General features: G+C 47.2%; 2 protein-coding genes and 1 long non-coding RNA gene across 7 annotated transcripts in view; 2 read left to right on the top strand and 1 right to left on the bottom strand.

Moving 5' to 3' along the window:
* Positions 1-1,565: 1,565 nt before the first annotated feature.
* Positions 1,566-8,681, bottom strand: snx18a (sorting nexin 18a). Its single transcript, XM_003974938.3, has 2 exons — positions 6,907-8,681; positions 1,566-2,769 (listed from the first exon to the last, which is right to left on the bottom strand). The coding sequence occupies exons 1-2, from the start codon at positions 8,411-8,413 to the stop codon at positions 2,516-2,518; spliced, it is 1,761 nt and encodes a 586-aa protein (XP_003974987.1). The 5' UTR covers positions 8,414-8,681; the 3' UTR covers positions 1,566-2,515.
* LOC115247472 (uncharacterized) lies at positions 8,035-8,810 on the top strand. Its single transcript, XR_003886533.1, has 3 exons — positions 8,035-8,176; positions 8,377-8,531; positions 8,671-8,810. It is a non-coding gene; the product is annotated as an uncharacterized lncRNA (long non-coding RNA).
* A 2,571-nt stretch (positions 8,811-11,381) lies between these two features.
* Positions 11,382-21,376, top strand: part of arl15a (ADP-ribosylation factor-like 15a) — a 53,207-nt gene continuing 43,212 nt past the window's right edge. The window contains exon 1 of one of the 5 annotated variants that reach the window (XM_011615809.2): positions 11,382-11,783. In XM_011615809.2, the coding sequence (XP_011614111.1) occupies positions 11,772-11,783 (12 nt within the window). In that variant the 5' untranslated portion in view covers positions 11,382-11,771. Of the gene's footprint in view, positions 11,784-14,856; positions 15,277-21,376 lie in introns of those variants that run through there. The other 4 variants (XM_029829087.1, XM_029829088.1, XM_029829089.1 and 1 more) reach the window with 4 other exon arrangements.

Raw genomic sequence — 21,376 nt, 5'->3', positions numbered from 1 at the left:
TTTTTCCACTCGTGTTCGTTGAGTGCATCTTTATACAGAAGTGTCCTGTGCGGTTTATCCGATACATTAGATTAATTCTAATTTAATTATGCTTCCACTTGCCAGCTATTGAGACTTATGGGAAAAACAAGCCCGAGTTCAAGAATGTGTCCCAGAAAAAATTTAACTAATCAAGCGCTTAAACCAGCAGCTGGGAGACGTTTACGCCAGATTTCTTCATTTTTGGATCATCCCGTGACCACAAAGAGGAGGTTTGTGATGTTTCATCAAGTTAAAACAGGACATAAGAACGGCAATATTCAGAATTCCAAACTTTCCCGGGACGTTTTTTGTAAAACGTGCCTCTGAGTAAAATGCATCCAAAACCAAACTTTCCCGCTGCTTTGACCCCTGACCTGCCTGCCTTTAGCATTCAAACCTCAGGCTGCAGAGAGCAGGAGGGGAAACGGGGGCACCCATTTCCCCGGGCGCTGGCAGTTCTCATAGAAAGGCCTCAGGGACGATGACTGAAGGCCCTGAACGTCCCATCGTAGACAGAGAAAAACAGGGATTCTACCAGAAGAGACGGACACAGAAAGATGGCGATAATTAACTCTTTGTGGACAGAAGGCTAATTACCATGCTAACACAGCTGCTGCGGCTGTTGTCAGTCAAATCTCTATTTAACAGTGTGAATGTTTGAACTCTGACCAGAAATGTGATCATTTCAACAATCTGGTGGTAAATTGTACTCTTCCTGTACGGAACTGTTTTTACACTGTCGCAGATAAACACAAGTGCTGCAGTTGATAGTTCTCAAACTGATAACATTCGGAACCCACCTTTTTTTTTCCAAAAAGGGGTGGAGCCTGACTGTTAGTTGGCCTATAGATGACCAATCGGAGCAGAATGGGCAGGGAAAGAACTGAAATATTTGCACAAACACTAATTAATGTTAGTGAATTTGTCCAATTTGTTGCATCAAAGAGCCGATCGATCTGTTCTAATCTCTTCTGTTGCTACTAGTTAATAGTCTCATACTCTGAAAATCTATTCGCGTCTCCTGCTGTGTCAGTGCTGCGTTAGCACGCTAACGTGGGAAACCACCTTGGAAAAGAAACAGCTTTTTTAACAGTGACGTCACTATTGATGAAACATCAGCATACGGGCGCTAACTAGACGTATCCGAACGCGTTGCATAAACACACTGACCGACAGAGAACAGCTCACCAAAAAAACCCAGTCATTGTCTCGGTTTAATGTGCTAATGACCGCCTCCTCTCCCTCTGACCTTTTCCTGTTTCGCTCTGGTTTAGCCGTCATCCATCCGGGCGTCTCTCTCACTGGCCAGATGTCCCAGATGGCCGGCTGCACGCCTGCGTGCTGTCAGCAGATCTGCGGGCCAAGTGCGAGCGTAGCATGAAACCCTGACACGGCACAGCAGGCCTCCAGAGATGCAGCCAAGGAAACCTGCAGAGCTGTGCAGTTTGCTCCGTCCGAGCGGCTGCCTCATGTAAACAAGCACTTCCTGCGGTATTGGTTACGGCACGAGGAGAATCTCGCCAAAGCAACACACAACACTCAGAACCAGTGAAGAAGGGCTTTATTTAGCATCTGAGCGTCTACGTTAATCTCTCCATGATGAACAGCAGTACAACCAAAAGGTCTACAAGAGCGCTATTAAAACGGCGCCACTGTTAAAACAGGTGGACCCTGGACCCTCAACCAGCCTCACCACAGCACCTCAGAGTCTGCGAACTAACAATCCATCGACACGACAGCACGCGTAGCGTTGAGCGTCCGTTCTGCTCCCCTTTACTTCCACAAACCTAAATAATCACCAGTGCTGAAAAAGTGAAAGACTCTATTATCAAAGCAGATAATAACTCCCTTTCTCACGCAACCCTGCGGCCGACAGGCCAATAAACGGCACGACCGCTTAGCATTATCCCATAAAAGTCGCTGATCGGACTATATTCCAATATAAAGCTTTTTAGTATCCTGTATTAAAAAGGCCAGAGGCATCATCAGAAGGCACGGTGGGACGATGGTGACAGCCTGCCTGGTGAAGAGGTTGTAAACATTCCATCCTGTGGGTCACAGTGAGAGATTCCAGGAAGGCGTTAACAGGCAGTGAGGTGGCCCCCGCAGCGTGGCCGCGTGGTCTCTGAAACAGTCACTTACAAACCGTTGAAAGGCTAAAAAACCCTGTTGAAATAGGAAATCCTGGAGGCCTGGATACAAGGATTACACGGATGGGGTCAGATCTGCACACACACCAGAGGCGCCTCCATTAACGCTGCTTCCCATCCAGTAATAATCGAGGATGTGTTGTTAGCTTGACTAAAATAACTCAATTACAGCTCCCCTATTAAACACGGACATCCACTCCCATAAACGCATGCTCAACAAGCACAGAAGCCTGGATTTCTTATTAGCACAAGACTGTAAATCTCCATAAGCGGCTCGGCCGACGCCCGACGCCGCCCTTCAGCGGCGGCTGCTGCAGCCTCGCCACAGTCTGAGCCGCCGTCCCCTAGACGTCGTCGTACTTCTGCAGGGCCTCCTCCAGCTTGCCTGTGACTCTTGTGAAGAAGGTGATCTGCTGCTGCAGGTAGTGCTGCATCTGCGCCTTGAAGTCTCGCACGCGGATCTGGTGGAAGTGCTGGATCTCTGCCAGCGTGGCGCAGGAGATGATGTTGCAGCGGTCGTTGATGCCGTCGGCCTGCGCGGGGTCCATCTTGCCCTCCTCCACGTGCTTCTGGCTTTCCTTCACCTTTGTCAGGGCTCCTGTGGAGAGCAACCAGGAACAATCAATAATGTTTGGTTGCAGAAAACAGATTCCATGAAGGGAAAACACCATTTATGTTTTATAAATGTCAACGGCCAGCTAGCCCTCGGTGTGAGGGAAACAAGGTGGATTCCCTTAAACATCTGATTTAATCAGCACTTGAGGCTATTAGACGTTAACAGGAAATGTCATTCGGAATCTGAATGATGCCGTGTAATTTGCAGGCGGAGCCGGTTAAACAGTGTGTTCCAGACAGCCTGAGAACCGCTCCTGTGTGGGGGGAAATATCCCACACATGAGGTCACAGAGGCCTTTCAGAAACAGCCATTTAAGGGGATTTGATAGCATCTCGCCAGCGACTGCTGGCATTTCCTTAATCCTGATCTCAGCAGGCAGAGACACCCTCCACGGAGACGCAAACGAGGCGGGCAGACGGAGCGGGACCTCCAAGAACGGGTCAGTTCATCACACAACCGCCATCGCGCCGTCAAAGAGGTCAGGAGGTCATGGCGGGCTGGGGCGGCTGCTCCTGGATGAGCTTGTGTTGTTTTTACTGCTGGATCCACAAATCAGGTCCATCTGCTCGATTCCGCGTAGTTTACGTTTCTGTTTCCTGATTCAATAGGACGCTGGTGGGAACACATGGCGGTCTGGGGCGTTTCAGCCCCCCCCCATGTGACCCAGCTGGCTCAGGACCAGTGCTGACGCACGTGATGGTGACACGGTCAGCAAGTGCAACAGCGCAAACCTGACCTGCAACAGGCGGCCTGGGCGCACGTCGCCATCAGGGCTGATGTCATCCCTGGGTAATATTTGTGCCCTGAGGAGGTTTAGTTGGACCGCCTGTGCTGGCCTGTCTGGGGGGGGGTTTAAAGTAAGAATCCTCCCTGAAAGCTGAGACAACAGAGGACGGTCTGACCTAATCCTGCCCTCTCTTGGCACCTGCTCACAGAAAATGTAAGATTACGCCTCACCCTCCGTGTAAACGCTGGCAGAAGTTCCCCTCATCGACTCCTCCTGCCCCCCCCCCACCCCTCCCACACTCCCCAGGAACACGCCTGTCTGCCCTCAGGCTTCCTTTTCGCTGCAGCCCAACACGGATCTCTGGAATTCCTCTAAAGCACAAGAACGTGAAAGAAAAGGAGCGACCCGGGCCCGGAGTCGGCATAAAGGGGCCGACAAACAAAGCAGAGGGAGGTGTTCAGACGCGTCCAGGGTTGGGGTTAGGGAGGAAGGGGTCCGCAGCAGCGGGCTTCACAGGCACGGCCAAATCACCAGCCGGTACCTCCCTGTCTGGACAAGTGGGGCCGGTCGTTATTTTCCAGATTTCCCTTCATCAATTGTGTTTTACGGCTATGAAAACGCCACAAAAGGAAGAGGACTGAGTTCATTTGGGAGCCAGCGACCGTGGTTGTGACCCCTCTGTCAGCAGCGTTGTGCTAACCGGAGCGTCCGCAGGTGTCCTGCTGTACGTCTGCGTCTGCCGCTCACACACGGAAGGCTGCCAACATGAGCCGCGTCTCACACGGCCGTCCATCAGCTTTATTACACGTTGCAGCCCGGAGCCGCTCCTGCTGAAGGTTTCTGACTCCTCCTGGGTGTCCAGAGGTGGCGGCTGGACTCACTGCAGGCCGCAGCTTTAGCTCTTACGTAATCGCTGCTTACACAACCCCCCCCCCCTCCCAGCCGTTGCGGGCCTTTGACTGAGCGACCAGCAGAGAGCCCACAGTCGTGCCCTTTTTGTGCTCTGGAGGACATTTAACCGCCCTCAAACAATGCGCGGCCCCAGACGGACCCGCAGCGCCCAACAGCTGACTCAGGGAAACCCGGCTTTGCAAAACGGGCGCGTTCTACGACTGCTCGCTGTTGTCGCCGCCGTGACGACAGCGAGAACATCAGACAAAGCAAACCCAACACCGGGGAGGTGAATTAGCGCGGCTGGTTTGGAGGTCTGCTCAACGTCTCTGCTTTTTTTTACACTGATGTGAACCCTTCAACGTTTATTTGCATTTAAATTAATTTGAGGCCACAGTAGCGGGTCTCAATTAGGGATACAGACGTCCAGCTCCGCTTGTCTGGACACCTGGACCGTAAATCATGACTCTGCCTCACAAAACATGAAATTTGACTCCACATTTCTCTGTTGGAGCGCTTCCTGTTTGCTCTATTCGCTGGAGGTCCTCTTAGCCAATGTGATCTGAACAAATACAAAAAACAAGTTACTCCACAAGAAAGAACTGCAGGCAAGATAAATATTAGCCCGATAGCTTTAGTGAAACATTTCCACGGTGACTGGATCCTAAAAAGCACATCTTTAGTGTTGGGTTTCCAAATAAGGATCCAGCTCTCTGAAACGTTCCTGCCACACAGGTCGCAGGGAAGCTAAGCGCTAACGGCTACCAGCCCCTCCTGAAGTGGAGTGTTTAGTGTCCCTCGGTGGGGAAACTCACACATCGCTGATCCTGGCCGTGACATTAAACACAAACTTTGTGAAATGGATGGAGTTCAAATTGGAATTCAATAGAATCTCATAAAATCAGGCCCTGACCAAACACACAAGCTACGGTCTGAACCTGCCTCCATCACCCTCAGACGCAGCTCTGGCGTGCAGGTCTGGAGTTTCGATGCGATGCTGCTGCAGAAACGCCTCCGCTGGGCTGTTAAATAAAGAATGTGGTCTGGCCTCTCTGGGCTGAGAGGACAGCGATAAACCCCACTTCATGCGAGCAAGTGAGGACACTTCCTGCGTGCCGTTTCAAAACCACAGCAACAGACGCAAGACTCACACACCAGGATGGAGGAGGAAGCGTCTGATTAAATACAGAACAGAAAAGGTGGATGGAGGTCTAGACAAAAAAAAAAAGATCCAGACAAAGAAAGAATGCCTACGTGGCTGGCACAGAGTATTGTCTCCACACAATGAGCGCTTTAAGCTATAGGTGTTAACAGCTCCTCCAAAAACCTTCTTTTCTTTCATGTGACTTTAATTACAGTCATTTGGCGGCAGAGTTAACCTTTAACGGTTCTGGAAGGTTCTACAGAACCGACAGGTGAGACTTTGATAGTCTCGCCTGTTAATTGAGGGGTTAATTGAGAGTTTTAGAGCCTGCTGCAGATGCAGACATAAAACATATTTGCAATATGGTAACACGCTAAATAATATTGACTCCTGCCATTTGCCTGTGGGCAGAAGGAAATTAGAGATGAATCATTATTATTTTATTGTCACTGAGTAACGATTAGAGGGCTAGCTTAACTAAGAGTGCATTAGGGTTAAGATTAAATGAAATGTAATTACAGCGCTGATTAGTTCACAGCTTCACCTGTAAAGCTGTTCCTGTCACTTCACAGCCGCGTTCCGAGTGTCTGTGCACGTTAGCGGAGGGAGATCACGCAAGGTTCAATAAATAGCTGTTATTTGGGCTGCACGAAGCCGACGTGGCAAGCTAGTTGTGAGCCGACGGGGACGCCAAAAACAGGGCCGGTCCTGTCTCCCCAGCGCGGCCCATTGTGGAGTGAATGGGCCCAGTGTCTGCAGGGCTGCCAAAATCATAAACCGGGGCGTGCACGGCCAAGGTGGGGAGCTGGGGAGCGTCACCACAAACCTGGCCAAGGTTGCTCTAAAGCCAGACGTCACGCCCCGACGCATAGATGAACAGATCTTCTGACACTCATCAGAAGATCAGATGACACATTCATGCCAGAGCGTCTGCATGAATGTACACACACATTGTGTTAAAGTGTAACGCTTAAACCACAGTTTCCTTCTAAGGCCGTTCTTTGTGTCCATGCTGCTTTCACACGAGCGTGACGTTTGCTTTCGGTTGGAACCGCACGGTCGGGCGGGCAGCTGATGAGTGTGTGACGCCGACTTTCTGTGACAAAGCGAACAATGATTCACCTGCAGTGGAAAAAAATCATGCCTGGTCAAATAAAGCTCCGCCCATTCTCGCCACCAGGAAGACGGAGGACAAACATGAGCGAAGTAAGCTTTTCAGACGCTTTTCATTCATCGCCTCTCTATTTGTGTCTTCCTGGTCTCCGATTTTAGCCTTAACTTAGACTGGGAATGTTACAGGTGGCGAACAATCCCTTCTGCCGTGTGGTGTATTTACGAAAGCGCTGTTTTTTTTTACCTTTCTGGACATGTATGATGTCTGGGAAGTTAGCTAGATGTCCTTGGTAGAGACCTAACAAATCCATGATGGGGTCCAGGTCCTTCCTCGGCTGCTCTGCAAAATAATCCCCGATGGCGTCGTAGGTGTCGGCGGTGAAGGAGATAGCCTGGTTCAGCCCAGCGGAGTACGGCTGCTGGTCCATTTCAAAGGCCTGGCTGAGGACCTTGAAGGACAGCCCCATTTTCTGGTATTCCTTCTTAAAGCCGCTCATCTGCTTGCGGGCAAACTCGCTGGCGGTGGCGCTGAGCTGCAAGGCGCTGTCGTCCATCCTCTTGGTGAAGGTCTTGAAGCCGTCCACTTTGCTCTCCACCTCCTGGAAGTCGAGGGGAGCCGGCGGGGTGCTGATGGTGAGGAAGAAGTTGGCCCCGACCATCTCGTCCTTCTCCGCCTTCCTCTTCCCCTGCTTCCAGGCCTTTTCGTCCGTGCTGCTGCAGGTGAGGAAGTGCTGGAAAACATCGCACCTGGCCAGGACGGGGTGGCTGGTCATGTGGTTCATCCACCATATGAGGCCTTTCCTCCGCTTGGAGATGAAGTCCTCCTCGAAGCGCCCCGTGGCCTGCTTCTCCGGCAGGTGCGGCACTGAGATGACGGGGAACTTTTCGACCAGGCGGGCGTACAACCAGTCAAAGTGCTTATACCTGCGGTTCACCTGGTTCTGCGTGTGGGTCGGGGTCAGCTTGTAGGAGATGTAACTTTTCATGCCCTTGAACTTGGTCTGTTTCGTGGGGTCGTCGATGGTGCAGGTAAAGGGGTAGGGGTTCTCCTGCCACTCGGGGCCGTACTGACCCATAACCACACAGAGCTTGTCTCCATCCTTCACAAACCCCGACGCCTCCCCGAGCACAAACGCCTCTCCTCCCGACTTCACGAAGGTCGAAAACCTGTTCAGGTTTCTGCTGACCGTGGCGGAGCTCTTGGCGTGCTGGGCGTTTCCTCTCGCCATGGAGGACGTCGACACCCTGTAAGTGGACAATCCATTGCCGTCAAAGTCGTGATACCTCCTCCCCGCAGAGCCCGGCTCGTCGGCGACGGTGGAGTTGTCGTCCCAGTCGTCGTCCCAGTCGTCGTCGCTCCCCTGGCTGGCCTGCTGGTAGGGCTGCTGCTGCTGTGCTGGGGGCTGCTGCTGCTGCGTCAAGGTGGAGACACCAGACGATTTGTCTTCAACTTTCTGAGGGGCGTAGGACGCGTCAAATCCCCCTGGTGGGATGTTTGCATATCGGGAGTCCGGGTAAGTGTCCCCAGATGTGCTACAGCTGTTGTTGTTGAGCGTAGAGTTGGTGTTATTCCTCAAGATCTCCACGTAGGACGCGGGGAAGAGTCCCCTCTCCCCTTTGCTGTTCGCCCCTTCGAGCCAGCCGTCAATGTCCTGCTCGCTGTACAAAGTTAGGATTTCGTTCTCCCTCACCGACACCTCTCCCGGGTTTTCAGAGTTGAAATCGTACAGTGCCTTGGCTCTGAGCGCCATGATTTACCACAGCTGGACCGGAGCTGGAGCTGGAGCGAAGCGCAGCGCAGCGCCGCGGGCAGCCAGGCGATCTCACCCGACTCTACTCTCCGAAGTCAACGCAGGAACTTCTGGTTGTGTGAGAATTTTCCTTCTCCCCTCTCAAGCCGCCTCTCACCTTGGTCAAAGTTGACAGGAAACGGCGGCGTGTTAAACCCCCCTACTGGAACGACTGCGTCTTCCTCGCAGCAGCACTAATCTGTTCCTTTCTCTCTCAGACATGAGGAGGACGCTGCTCCAGCCTACACGCTGCGCAGCAACAGCAGCACCAGCGCCCAGGCCAGAGCAACCGACCGCGGAGCGACGACCGGCTGCGAGCCTGCCAGACCAAACCAATCAAATACCAAGTCTGTCACCCCCCCACACCCAAAGAACCTCAAGATTAAACCCATTGAATGCATTTTAGAGCTGTTAAAATAAGTGCTCCATAACTCCCCATGTACAGCACAAGCTCCTTGAATAAATATATTATTATATTATTTATTATTAAGTGTATTATTTATTTTGGGCCGATTTGATTTTTGCTTATATAACTAATCTTAGATTGTTCTACAGCTTTTGTGAAAGATTCGCCATTAGGGACAAAAATGAAATATATCTTGTCTTGATAAAACAAATATGCATATAATATCCCAAACTGTATTAAGAATATTACAGAATTTATATCCACATTTTTCTGATATATTAAGAAATGAGCCTGGTATCAATATCATAGTGTTCTGGAAGTATTTTTTTTAACATAAGATACGAAACACTCTTTGTATTCAAAGGAGAACCCACGATTTAGTAGTAGTAGCAGTATAAGTAGCTGTAGCAGTAGTTGTTAAAAAGATAAAACGTTTAAAATGGGGTAGTGGAGCAGATCAACAGCGACATCTTTCGCAAAATTGAGCTTGCTGCGTTAGTTTTTTAGTTTTACATTAATAACATCCTGACTTATTTTGATCACAGTCTGGTGAATATACTCTGGCTACAATAAAATAAAATAAAATTAATACTTCTATAGATTCCAGCGAATGATTAATGATTTAATGGTTAGGATTTATTTACTAAACGAGTTAAATTGAAAGTAAATCAACATTATATATTGATATTTTACTTAAAATTAGAATTCAACTTTTGCATGTAGGACTACAATTTTTTTAATTAAAAAAAATGTATTCAGTCCAACATTTTTATTTGGGATAAATAAACAGAATACCACATTCTCACATTGTGGGCGATAGTGCCCCCTTGTGGTTATTACGCTGCTTACGTAAAACTGTGCTACTAATGATGCTACGTACAATATTTAAAATGTCAATTACATGTTAATATGATTGTACTTCTTCCTTTACTCTGTGCTATATATCTGTCTGTCTGTCTGTCTGTCTGTCAGTCTGTCTGTCCGTCTGTCTGTCTGTCTGTCTGTCTGTCCAGATAGCCTTTTCAGACTAGGTTAGAATTTCTAACAAGACAATACGAAGTTATTTGTAAGATATGTAGCAAACATTGGGTTTAGCTCCTCTCATATCTGTCAGACATCATCTTCCACTATATTGTGGATGTTCTTTTAAGTAGCACAATGCATAAAATTTTAAAGAAAACAATCCCCCTATGGAGCATAATAATAATCTTATTTATCCTAATTGCATCCCACACAGTAAATTCACCATTGTCCCCAATCAGAACTAGAATGAAACCTGACAAATGTTTGCTGGACACTTCAAGCAAACTAAATTGATTTGCATTACCCTTTTCCATGCATCACTGCCTTGATGTATATGAGCACATCGAAACCAACAGTCTTTGACTATGAACTGTTCTTGTGCTTATCACGCTATTGCCTTTCATTCATTATGTATTGTGTAAGAGACTGTACAAGAGGTTGCTGCATTCTGTGCAGCTTTATGATGAATAATACAGGGAGCAGCTTTAAAGGCACGAATGTGTAGATGGGGTGAGATTCTTGTGCAGGGTAAAATAAATAACTGTGTTTCAAAACAAATCCTCTAATGGTTTAAGAAGAGAAGAACAGTGTTTTCTTTTTGAATGGTTTCATTATGTTCACTCCAATAATTCTATTTTTGAAAGTAAGATTTGACCTTAGCTGGGCTTTTATACAGTATTACTAAACAAGTATTATCATGCTTGTAGTGTTCTAATTCTCTTTAATGTCATATATCACCTATAAAGCTGCATAACATATATTGCTTGAGTGAAATATGGACTGCATATAAATTCATCTCTGGTTATTTTGACAGTTATTGCTTCAACTCCCTGCAATGTTGCAATGCTTTATGACTTCACCTTGAACTTTCCAACTTATTTTGAGCAAACCATGGTTGATATATTTTTCATTAAACAAAAATAGCACTTTGGATCATTCAACTCATTTACACGGAGTCTCTTGATAAGAGCATTTTCATTGTCAGGTGTGGCCGGGTGAACCAGATTCAAAGGTTTGATAAAAGGTCAGGAGTTAAACAGATGTTTGCCTGCAGGAACAGTTAACACATATCTCCATTTACTCAAAAAAGAGACTGCGAACACTTGAATGACGAACAACAATGATTGTACATGTTACATTTGCAAAAAATGCACATTATACATTTACATTAACAAGAATTCAGTTTGACAGAAATGACTCAGTAAGGCAGATTAATGAAATAGTGAATTCTCAAGCGTTAACTCGATCTCACATTTAACATAACGCGGAAAAACTAAGATTTCACTTTTCATTTCAGATGATTAAGTTAAATCGTAGTGTTAAAAGAAACCATTTCACTGTGTTGTCTCTTTAAAAAGTACTCATCACAAAAAGTTGTTTGAATAATCGCGATTTAACAACAAAAAAGTAATGATTTTAAATATAAATAGGTTGAAAAGCCACACAGGGGGACGAAAATAGGAAGCGCACCCGCCATGTGTTTGGTCATGTGACCACGCTACGTGCTAAAAGCGACGTGCGTGACGTCACACTGGAGGCTTCGCTGGTTTCCTCACCCAAACACTCAACTGATAATTTCTGTCATTAAAAACTGGAAGTCAGCCGCTGGAAGAGAACCTGTCGGTTCCGACAACAACGCGCCGACCTGTCGACCGCCGTCGTTCCGGACAGACCCCGTCGGTTCTGCTGAGAAACTGGGTTCCGTAGAAGAAGGACCCTGCGTGTAGACAAACCGACGCTTTTTTTTTTTTATTATTTTGCTGAGGCATTCAAAAGGCGCGGAATACAAAGCGACCAACGGCCAAAAAACGACCGATTTCGGAGTCAGCGAAGCGGCAACGGGACCCCTGCGAGGCCAGTTCTGCTCCTGTGACTGCCCGGTGACAGTTCATGGATTATCTGGTGAGTGGACCCCTCCTGGCGGTGGGGCTTTGTGTGCCTCTGCCGCCTGTTCCCGTCTCAGTTCCCAGGTGTGTGCGGGACCCTCTAAACCCGGGTTCCCTCTCCTGTTTCCCAGTATTTAAGTACCAGTAGTGTGAAACTGGTTGACCCAGATCCTGGTGTGTTTGCATATGAAACACGGTACCCAGCCTCACCCTACCTGCACCGTTTAATGGCCTTTAACATTCACTTGTTATGTTGAGGACAAAGCTGCAATTTCAGACACAATGTGGTGAAATCCAAGTGTCCTCCATTGTTCTATTCGTTGTTATGGTCGATGGGCGTGTCTTGGAATACTGTTTCTGGAATTAAGGTTATTGGGCCTTTGCCCAGATGGCAGGAATGGGATGGGTGCTGCTATAAAAAGTGCAACAATAGAAAGGAAGCCGTTCCGATGGCTTTCTGTGGGGACAAATATCGACTGTAGAACGTCCTGTCCTGTCCTGTCCTGCCCTGTCCTGTCCTGTCCTGTCAGTCACAGTGCAGAAGGCAGGAGCATCTGTCCACCCACTCTTATCAACTTGTTGACAATGGGCCCCTCAAGACGGTGTAAAATGCCCCAAGAGCAGACCCAAAGTGTTGGACCTTTTAGGGGAACTTTGAACTTCTGCTACACTGACATTCCTCGAGATTACAACTGGCAGAGTCCAGCGTGGGGCGCCGGGAAAGGCGAGTGTTTTCCAAACAGGCTGGTTGCTGGATGCAGTTCAGCTCCTAACGAGTCGCTTTTGCTGCTTCTTGCAGGGCTTGATGGTGTCGCTCGTCTGAGTGGTTGAGGCCTTTTGCTTGTTGGTTTTCTGTGAGCAGAGTTTTCTGAGGACAGCTGTAACTCTGGAGTCAGGCACCCGGCAGGCGAGGGCCTCTCCTCCCGCTGTGAGACGCTGGAGAGCTTGGCACAAAACGTTCCTTTCTTTCCTATAATTCATAAAACTGCTGAGAGGCTTCCACAAGTGTTTTGAAGCGATGCTTTGCAGTTTTAGGATGCACAGGAATAGAAACGCACAAGTATCACACATTGTTGGGTAATAATAAGTAATAACTGTGGTATTAAGTTATGTGCAGCACCGTCAACGACTGTACTCCCACTTTGTCATAAAAATAAGATTATAAAGCAGCTTTAGCAGAGTCTATGCATTTTCATCCCACCCAGGTAGCTTGATGCAAGTCTGCCATTAATGCTTATAACAGGTCTTTCAGGGGGAGACGGCTATTGAAGGAAATGAAGGGCTTCTTCCTCCCTGCAGCCTGTGGTTAACTGACTCTTGGTATTATATTGGAATCTGAGAGCAGAATGACACTGTGGTACATGCGAGTGTCAACAGGCAGATACGGTAGGAGCCCCCACTTGGTGGCCAGGGGCTGTGCCAAGGTAATTAGTGGAAGATGAGGAGTTTTAGTGCATGTTTTCTGCACACAATCGGTTTACAGGAAGCAGACAGACAACAAAGACTGCACTCTAGAAATGAAATCGCTTGTTATTCTCTTTTTGACTTGATATTAATGTGTTTTTCTTTTCTTTTCTTTCTTAAAATTGGGACTCTTTTAGTAACTGGTGGCCATTATTCAGATACATTGTATAACGTAGTGCTTAAGGCTAAGGTAAAAATGCTACTGGTGATATATTTACGATGAAAAAAGACATGATTGTACTTTCTTTATAAAGGAAGAAATGAGAAAAGTCCCAGAGCCAGAGCAGAGCCCCGTGTTTGTTATCTTACTCCCATTTTAAGGTCACCTGACTGGTTACCTGCTGCCATCAGGTGGCGTCTGTGTGTGTGACACAACATGGAGTGAGTTCCTGCTTTGTTTGTTGCTGTCCAGTTGTTCCTCAGAGCAGCACCTTCGAACAGAGCTTTTGCTGCAGAACGCAGCAGGAGGGAATTCATGGCTGCATGCAAACATATTTTGGCAGTCAGGGATTAGGGCTGGATTAAACCATGTGATCATTACAGCATTGGGTATTATCACCATCTTTTTTTTTAGGTCAGAATTTAATAGCAATTTATTCTTCTTCTATACTCGGAAAGCCCAGTAGATGACTGTAATATCTGGTGTTTTTTGGCACATGAATGTTGGGATGATGGTGTTAAGATTAATAAAGGGAAGTTAGGAACAGTGTTCTTCTAGTTTCAGGTTCCTACTGCACCTCATTGTCCTCTGCTCTGTTTTCAGGGGTTCTATTCGATCATTTGCTTTGTTACTGCTAGCTTCCCTCCTACTTTCCTGCCTCTCTTAGGAGTTTGAAAGTGTTTGTATGAGTTGCACAAGCCCTGCATATCCAGCAGCTAACAACGCAGGCTCCAGTGTTAGCCACCTGCAGGTAAATCCAGTATTTACACACATATAATGCAGCCCATGTGCTTCTTTGTGACCAGCAGATTGCATGTTTAAATATTGCGCCAATCACCTGCCAGCCTTGTCTGAGATAAATGCTCATGATATCTTGTTTTCCTCTCACTTGTGTCCTCTGTGGGCTACAGGTGGTTAGCCTTTCGCCTCGCTAACAAGAGGCATTCAAAAAAAGGTTTTCTTTTCTGTTTGGATAGAATCCAGCAGCGAGGGTGTGTAAAATACCTTTGTGGAGAACAATAACATTCCATAAGCCATCCCTCCCTGATAGCAGCCACGTGTACGGCTTGTTTCAGTATCTTTTGGTCTCGGAGAGACCCCGCGAGGCAGCATCTTCAGATTATTAAACTGGATTTATCTTATTTCTTCTGAAGGGAAAAACAATAAATCATGGATCTTTTTTTTCCCTGTAATAAGACCAAATCTATGAATGATCTCAACCCCTGGATTTAAACGGCAGTAATTAGGCCTTATGGAGCTACGGTTCGCTCGGCTAAACGCGTTCGGCTCGTGACTCACGGTCGTCCCCGCACGGACCAACTTGTGATAAGTCGTCCTATAACTGTTATTGAAGTCCCAGTGGCCCAGGTGAGCCCCTTCATCCTCCTCCTCCTCCTCCTCCTCCTCATATATAAGCAGTGATTTTCATTCTTCGGAGCCAGGGATGCGAGACGGTCAGAGTGTGGGATGGTAATGGTGCCTGATCCAATTTGTAGTCTTATTTCAGATCCCTAGTTGTCACTGAGCCCTTAATCTCTGTGGAGGGACATTTCACAAACTAATCTCACGCTTGCGTCTGTCCACCAATCCTTGGAGGATATGTTTTTGTTCCTCCAATGAATCACCATGGGGACCACACACATGATGACCTTTAATCTGGCACATCTGCACACTCACAGGGTCCCTCCGTAGAGCTCCTGTCTGTGAGGACAGAAGACAGCGAGACACCTCGGGGCTGGACTCATGTTGTTGACTTCTTCTACTCTTCCGTTCGCTCACTCCAGAGGCTTTATTTGTTTGTTGCCGGGAGTTACGCCTGTCGCCCTGCGCGATGTCGGAGCATGTGCAACTCTGCCTTGCCCTCTGCAGGATTGGGCTTTACACGGTAAGAACCACCCGGCGGCCGCTGTCAGGTCCGAAGGGATATCGGGGGTCGTGTCGGTCACGCACCTGATCGATTACCGTCAGTTTCGCTGCAGTTTAATCGTCCGTCGTTGCGTTTTGTAAGACCACAAACGAGCAGCAGCTGCCTGTGCCTCACTGTTGCCTGGCTCCTGAATAAAGAATACTCTCTGATTCATTCAAGGAGGTGTGTACAACCATACCAGGCGTCAGTGGGATGTAAATTAGGCCTAAAACGCAGGAGCGGCCTTTGATTAGAGACAGTTTCTGACAAAAGAAGAGGACTCCAGACCCCTCTAACTGCAGGTGCTGGCTGCAGGTTTGTTGAATAGTGGTAATCCAGGCGCCCTTAAAACCAGCCCAGCCTCATCTGAGTGTCCTGTAATCCGGTGCCCCTCCAAATATCCTCATTCAGATTGATTAATGGCATTTTTAGAAGCTATTATTTTTATTTTCCCAGCTCTGTGCATGGTGATATTGTCACGCGGTGAGTCACGTTGAACATTGTCAGGTCTGTTATTGGCTGACTAGCTGGTGAAGATGATCAACTTTACTCTGTTCTTCTTGACGCGTACACCACAAACACAATTTAGCTGCTTTTGCTTTTTCAAGGCAATTCTTAGATAAATCATCAGGAACTTTGTAATGGGAGTGAAGCTCAAAATGGAAATATTAACTGAATATGGATGAGCAAGTGAAGCATCATCATCCGGGTAACTGGGTTCCCCGTCTCCTGTGTGGTAAAGAGGTTCTTTTCTGGAACCATAAAGGGTCCATGTGAACGTATTAGACCCTCCACAGTCGCCTCATTATGTCATTAATGGGGTGGAAAATGGCTCTGGCTCCACATCATTTACACCAAAGCGCTCCAGGCCGGTTCACGCTTGATTTAGAACGAAACCTTCTACGTCTTCAATACGATGGTGCGGAAACAAATCGGGGTTGCTATGGCAACAGCCAGTTGCGCTTTTACAGCAAACTGGTATTTTAGCTGAAAGGATCCCTCCGGTGGTCAGTATAGGAGTGGTCAGTAGTGTTTCTATAGGCTGAGAGCAGAACTGCTGTTAATGAAACGTCCAGGTTTAAGAACTGCAGACGGGACAGCCAGAACTTTCCATCGGGCTTGTTAGTGTCACATCACCTTGTTTTCAGGACATTCTATTTTTTAACTCTCTCTCTCTTTCTTTTGTTTAAAGTCAGGCGGCACCAGGATGCCGTCTGCTCGGGTTTTAATGATGTTTTAGCGTTTGGGTCGGCCTGTGTTTAAATCCAGCGCCGCGTTGGATCGCGACCTCCTGGGAATCGGTTTTATTTCTGAATGGCAGGATGTGAGCGGCCAGCTCCCCATCCTGAAAACCAAATATTCCGCCTTTCAAAATAACCGTGCGGCTCGGTGACGCGATGACAAATAAGACAAAGGTCAAAAGCCACTATCAAGCGCCGCTTCCTGAACTGCAGCGCCAGGACTTTCTGATTTCATCTTGTTGCGTCAAGGACGTTTTGCCATGGAATTTATCTCCGGGTGTTCGAGAAAGTACAAAGGACGATTTCCCACTGGAGCTGCGTTGGCTCCCCAGCCTTTGTATGCCATGTATTCCAGGAACTCGTTGGAGGTGTTTTTGAGGGCCACATCCTTCCTAGTGGCAAATCGGATCCAGTAAATATGCCTGTTGAATTGTTGGAGGACTGATAAAGCACCACACAAGGCCGGGCTCTGGTACTTTTACTGTGGCCACATTACCTGCAGTAGGGTGATGGACGGTCAGTAGCTAACGCTTCTTCTCTTAAACCGCACAAAGCAGGAACCAAACACGTTGAATTATGTGTGTTTGTGCGTGCGTCGGATACCTGTATGACACACTCAGGACCTAGTTGTCATGAGGATTTCTACAAGACACTCGAGGCTGAGATGGAGATGCTGTGGTATCACACACATTTGGTTTAGTTTGGTTAGTTAAGCCTCATGTCTTGTTTCCTATAAAGATGACCCTAAAATAAATACTCCATATTCTCGTGTTTTAAGGTCTCTTGATTAATCTCCCTGCAGTTCTTGTTAATTGGTGGGTGGAACTGACTGGTGAAGAACAGCTATGGCTTTATGAATTTCTAATTGTCTCACAGTGACTTTCACACTTGTCTTGATGTCTGAAGGACTCCTAATTGTGACATAGGAGCTGTCAGCTGCTCCAGTTACTATTTCAGCAGTGATGTCTGAAAGGAGGTCCTATTGCTCTTCTTCTCAGCTAATCATTTGTGAAACTTGTTAAAAATAAACTCTTCAGACAGTTCGAGGCGTCGGCCTCCTCATTCCACATTCCTCAGCTGTAATTTTGCCTTTCTTACACAATATGTCTGTATTCCTGTGCCGGCATTCTCTTTGATATTGTACTAATAAGGAAATGCTGCTTGAACTAGTTTGGCTTCTTTGAGGAAGTAAAGATTCAAAGAGCAATGGCGCCCTCTGTGGGCGAGTTGGGAACACTTCAACAACCGCTGAAGAAGTGCTGAACTTGGAGCCATTTTTTCCTTAATCATCTAAATTCTTGTTGCATGTTCTCTTCGAATATGACGTTTAGATTTTCAGATTAACCAAAATGTGAGATAAAGCAGGTTAAAAAAAACCCCAAACCTAAATAATAGCAGGTTTTTGTGGATCATTACTTATTAAAAGACTGGGTTGGACAGAGACTTGGAGCAACAATACATTACTGGTATGTCTCACACAGACTCCTTAGGTTTAAAAAGATCCTGGCTGTGACTTGTGTGTTGCAGCTCCGGCTCGGCCTTCTCTCAGCAGTCTCAGCATCAGCAGCACATTGGCTAAGCTTCACGTGTGTGCGTGTACAAGAACAAGCCAAAGAAATGCAGTTAACTTCTTGAACATCAGTATCTGAAATGCAAAATGTTACCTCGGAGTCTCTGGGAGTCTCTGATTACTTTTCATAATTGGCAGTAAGTTTAAAACTGCTTTAGTTTTCCTGCCATACTCGCTGGACCTGAATCCACTGAGCTCTCTGGTGACCTCTCCATTCAGAACAACGTGTTCTGACACAGATGGAAATGTGTGAATAGTCCAATATTCCAACCCAAGTGTCAGGGTCCTGTGAACAAAATGTTATTTTGCTGTACTGTTTCTCTGCTCGAAACAGCTGCTCTCATAAATGGGATTCTTGTTTTTTTATTATATTTTTTGTGCTATGTTAGGTTTTGTCCTGAATTTGCCACTGATGTATCTGTATTCATGCGTTCCTTGCTCTTCCCCGCCTCACCTCAAGCATTCCGGATGCGTTCCTCTTTCCTTCTCTAGTAGTTGGTCTTCTGGGTTGGTTTCCTTGGTTTAACCCTCATCTGCCTTTGACTTGTGGCACAAAATCCCGTCCTCAGAAATGCACTCGAGCATCCTCTGGGTGGAGCCATGCAGTCACCGATTAGCTCCCTCCTGTTGCAGATTTAGTGGTTTGCATCATTTCCCCTCAGGATTATTGTTGCATTTGTAGATTTCACCGGGGTTCATGGTCATTGGTTCTATATCTGACTGGGGGAACACCACAATAACTGAACATTAGACTCCTTACCCATCAAAACCACATTTGTTTAAGTATAATAGAATGTGTGAGAATGTCGGTCGGTCGTTTTTTAGTGCTCAATGCTCACAAATCTCGAGGTGCACAAGGAACGTGTTGAGCTTTTATGCACTCGCATGAAAAACCACAAAAATCAAGAGAAAGAATTTCCCTGGCTGTGTAAAGGAAGGAATGCCGTTTTCATTTTCTTCCCCTTTAAGCTGGCTCATTATGTGCAGTTGTTTTCATGCTTTTAAACCCAAAACAGACACATGTGAAGTGTTTTAAAACCTCGTGCATCATCGGTGATTAAGCCCTGAAACTATTTGCCCTGGTACTTCTTCAGCAGCTTCAGGGCGAAGATAATTCAGCCCTCTGAAATGGATCTACCAGCAGGTTAATGACAGATGCTTTTCATTAAGCCGGTTGGGTTTTTGGACCTCGAGAAGAGCTGAGGATGCCTCTGAGTCAGGTCGAGCTGCGGAGCGTCAACGGAGCGCCTGTGATGGATCATGGCACAACTGGCGCTTGTTCTTTCCTGTCTTTGAGTAAACGCTTCCCTCTGTGCTCACTCATTTATGAAGCGCGTTTGCGCAACAGCACCATATGCACATTTATCCACCAGCCTGGGTTTGTGTTGTGACTGGAGCACATTTGAGGTCCAGGTGTTGCTTTCAGTGCTTAAACTGCACATTATTCATACTTTGTACTGTAAAAGTCATCTGAAGCCGGAGCTGTATGGCATTTTGAGACGTTCGAGTCGTTCCATTGGATTAGGAGTGTGGAGTGGTTCGGAGAGGACTGCTTCCAGGGTTTTTCCTCCTCCGTTTAAAGGAGGAGACCGTGCATGCTCATGTCTTCTGTTAATTTTAAAGTAGGAGAACATGTGGAGTCCATCGACTTCACTCGAATACTCCCTGTGTGGCATTTAGTCCTACTACTCGGATCGTGTTCTCACCCGCCATCTTCAACACATGTGCGCTGGGACCCCGTGACACATGTTTTGTGGGACTGACTCCATCTCCACAGCTATGATGTGGACCTTAGTATCAGTTACTAGACGATGAATGAAAAGCAGCACAATTCAGCCGCTGGCTCCGGATCATAACATGTTATGATCCAGAAATGGGCTGCTGCACTGCCATGTTGTGACTCCTGTCAGAAGAATGTGAAACACCTGTACGACGTGGTGTCGTCTGAGCAGGCCTTTGCTGAGAGAGGCCTCGGTCTGGGTTAGATTTGCTCTTGCGTAATCGCTTTAAGACTACCTTTAAGCAACTTGTTCAAAGGAAAATAGCCAACAATGTGTTGCCTGCAGCCGGATGGTCTCAGTTTGACCGGTTGAGATCAACTCGGAGCTCCGCAGACGCGTGGAAGAGGCCGAGAAGTGAAACGACTATCATGACAAGGCAGAAACCCGTTCAGCTGTCATGCATTTTTGCCTAATTGACTGTTTGGATGCTAGTTATTGTTTTCTCTTTCCATTTTGTTGTGGAGGAGGCGCCGACGCCTCCCACTCCCCGTTTCTGACGACCAGATCTCCGTCGGCTTTCAGCTTCACCCAGCAAGAACCTTCCGGAGGTTCTTTTGATGGCAAGAATAGCCACTGGAGATCTGGGGGGGGCTCATCGGTCTTCATTTATGTATTGGCACCATAATGCTCCTTTCCAGATTGCTGATGAGGAATGAGTGAGGGGGGGGGACCGAATGTGTGGAGGCCACACAGCCAAAGTGAATGTGCTGCATGTACCTTGTGTGGTGTGTATGCACGGGTGTCAGCATGGCGCTGCTTTAAAGTGTGTAGCGTGAAAGGAGAGGCCACGGACCGCATGGCGGCGCTCCTCATTTGCATAATTAACTGTTGACGCTAACTGTGCTTAATGAAGGCCCATTGAAGTGATTTACTCTTTTACCCAGTTTGCCCCTGGGAATCGGAGCGCCGCTCCTCCCGCGAAGGTTAAAACAATGCGTCTGGTCAACTTCCGACGACCACGGCGAGAAGCTCCAGAACGCCCACCTGATGAAAACAGCCGTAATAACAAGTGTCAGTTTTATTTTTATAGGGGGAAAATTTAAACCTCTGGGGTGACGGTTGATTTTTCTCTAGTGTGTTGTGACTTGACTCTAACTGAAGTTGGAGTCAAGTCACATTTTTCCAGTTCAGGTATGATTTTTTTTTTTTTCATCATGTATTTATTTAGCAGATAGACGACCGTATGGAGGAATCATACATTCACTCACAGGAGGATACTTAAATGCGGCTTGGAAACGGGCTCTTTTCAGCTGTGGAATCCGTCTGAACTGGACACGATCCACCCAACGCTGACATGACGGAGCACCGGCATGCAGACGCGTATGCTGGGCTTTATTTCACGCAGTGTTTGTAGAAACTGATAATTCCCCGTGGGGCAATTAACCGCTTGGAGCTCCCAAGCAGTCAGCAGCAAGAGCAGCGACCCGGAAGTGGGGGGCAACGGACCTAACCAGTGTGGTTTTTAGAAGTTATGACAGGTTGAATAA

The sequence above is a fragment of the Takifugu rubripes genome, chromosome 21 (genome assembly GCF_901000725.2).
Source record: "Takifugu rubripes chromosome 21, fTakRub1.2, whole genome shotgun sequence".
NCBI lineage: Eukaryota > Metazoa > Chordata > Actinopteri > Tetraodontiformes > Tetraodontidae > Takifugu > Takifugu rubripes.
This window is presented reverse-complemented; position numbering and strand designations above follow the sequence as displayed.

Excerpts from the sequence above, each read along its gene's own strand:
- snx18a (XM_003974938.3), bottom strand. The coding sequence starts at position 8,413 with ATGGCGCTCAGAGCCAAGGCACTGTACGATTTCAACTCTGAAAACCCG. Across the intron at positions 2,770-6,906 it reads CATCATACATGTCCAGAAAG|GAGCCCTGACAAAGGTGAAG; the intron begins GTAAAAAAAAAC and ends TGCTCTCCACAG.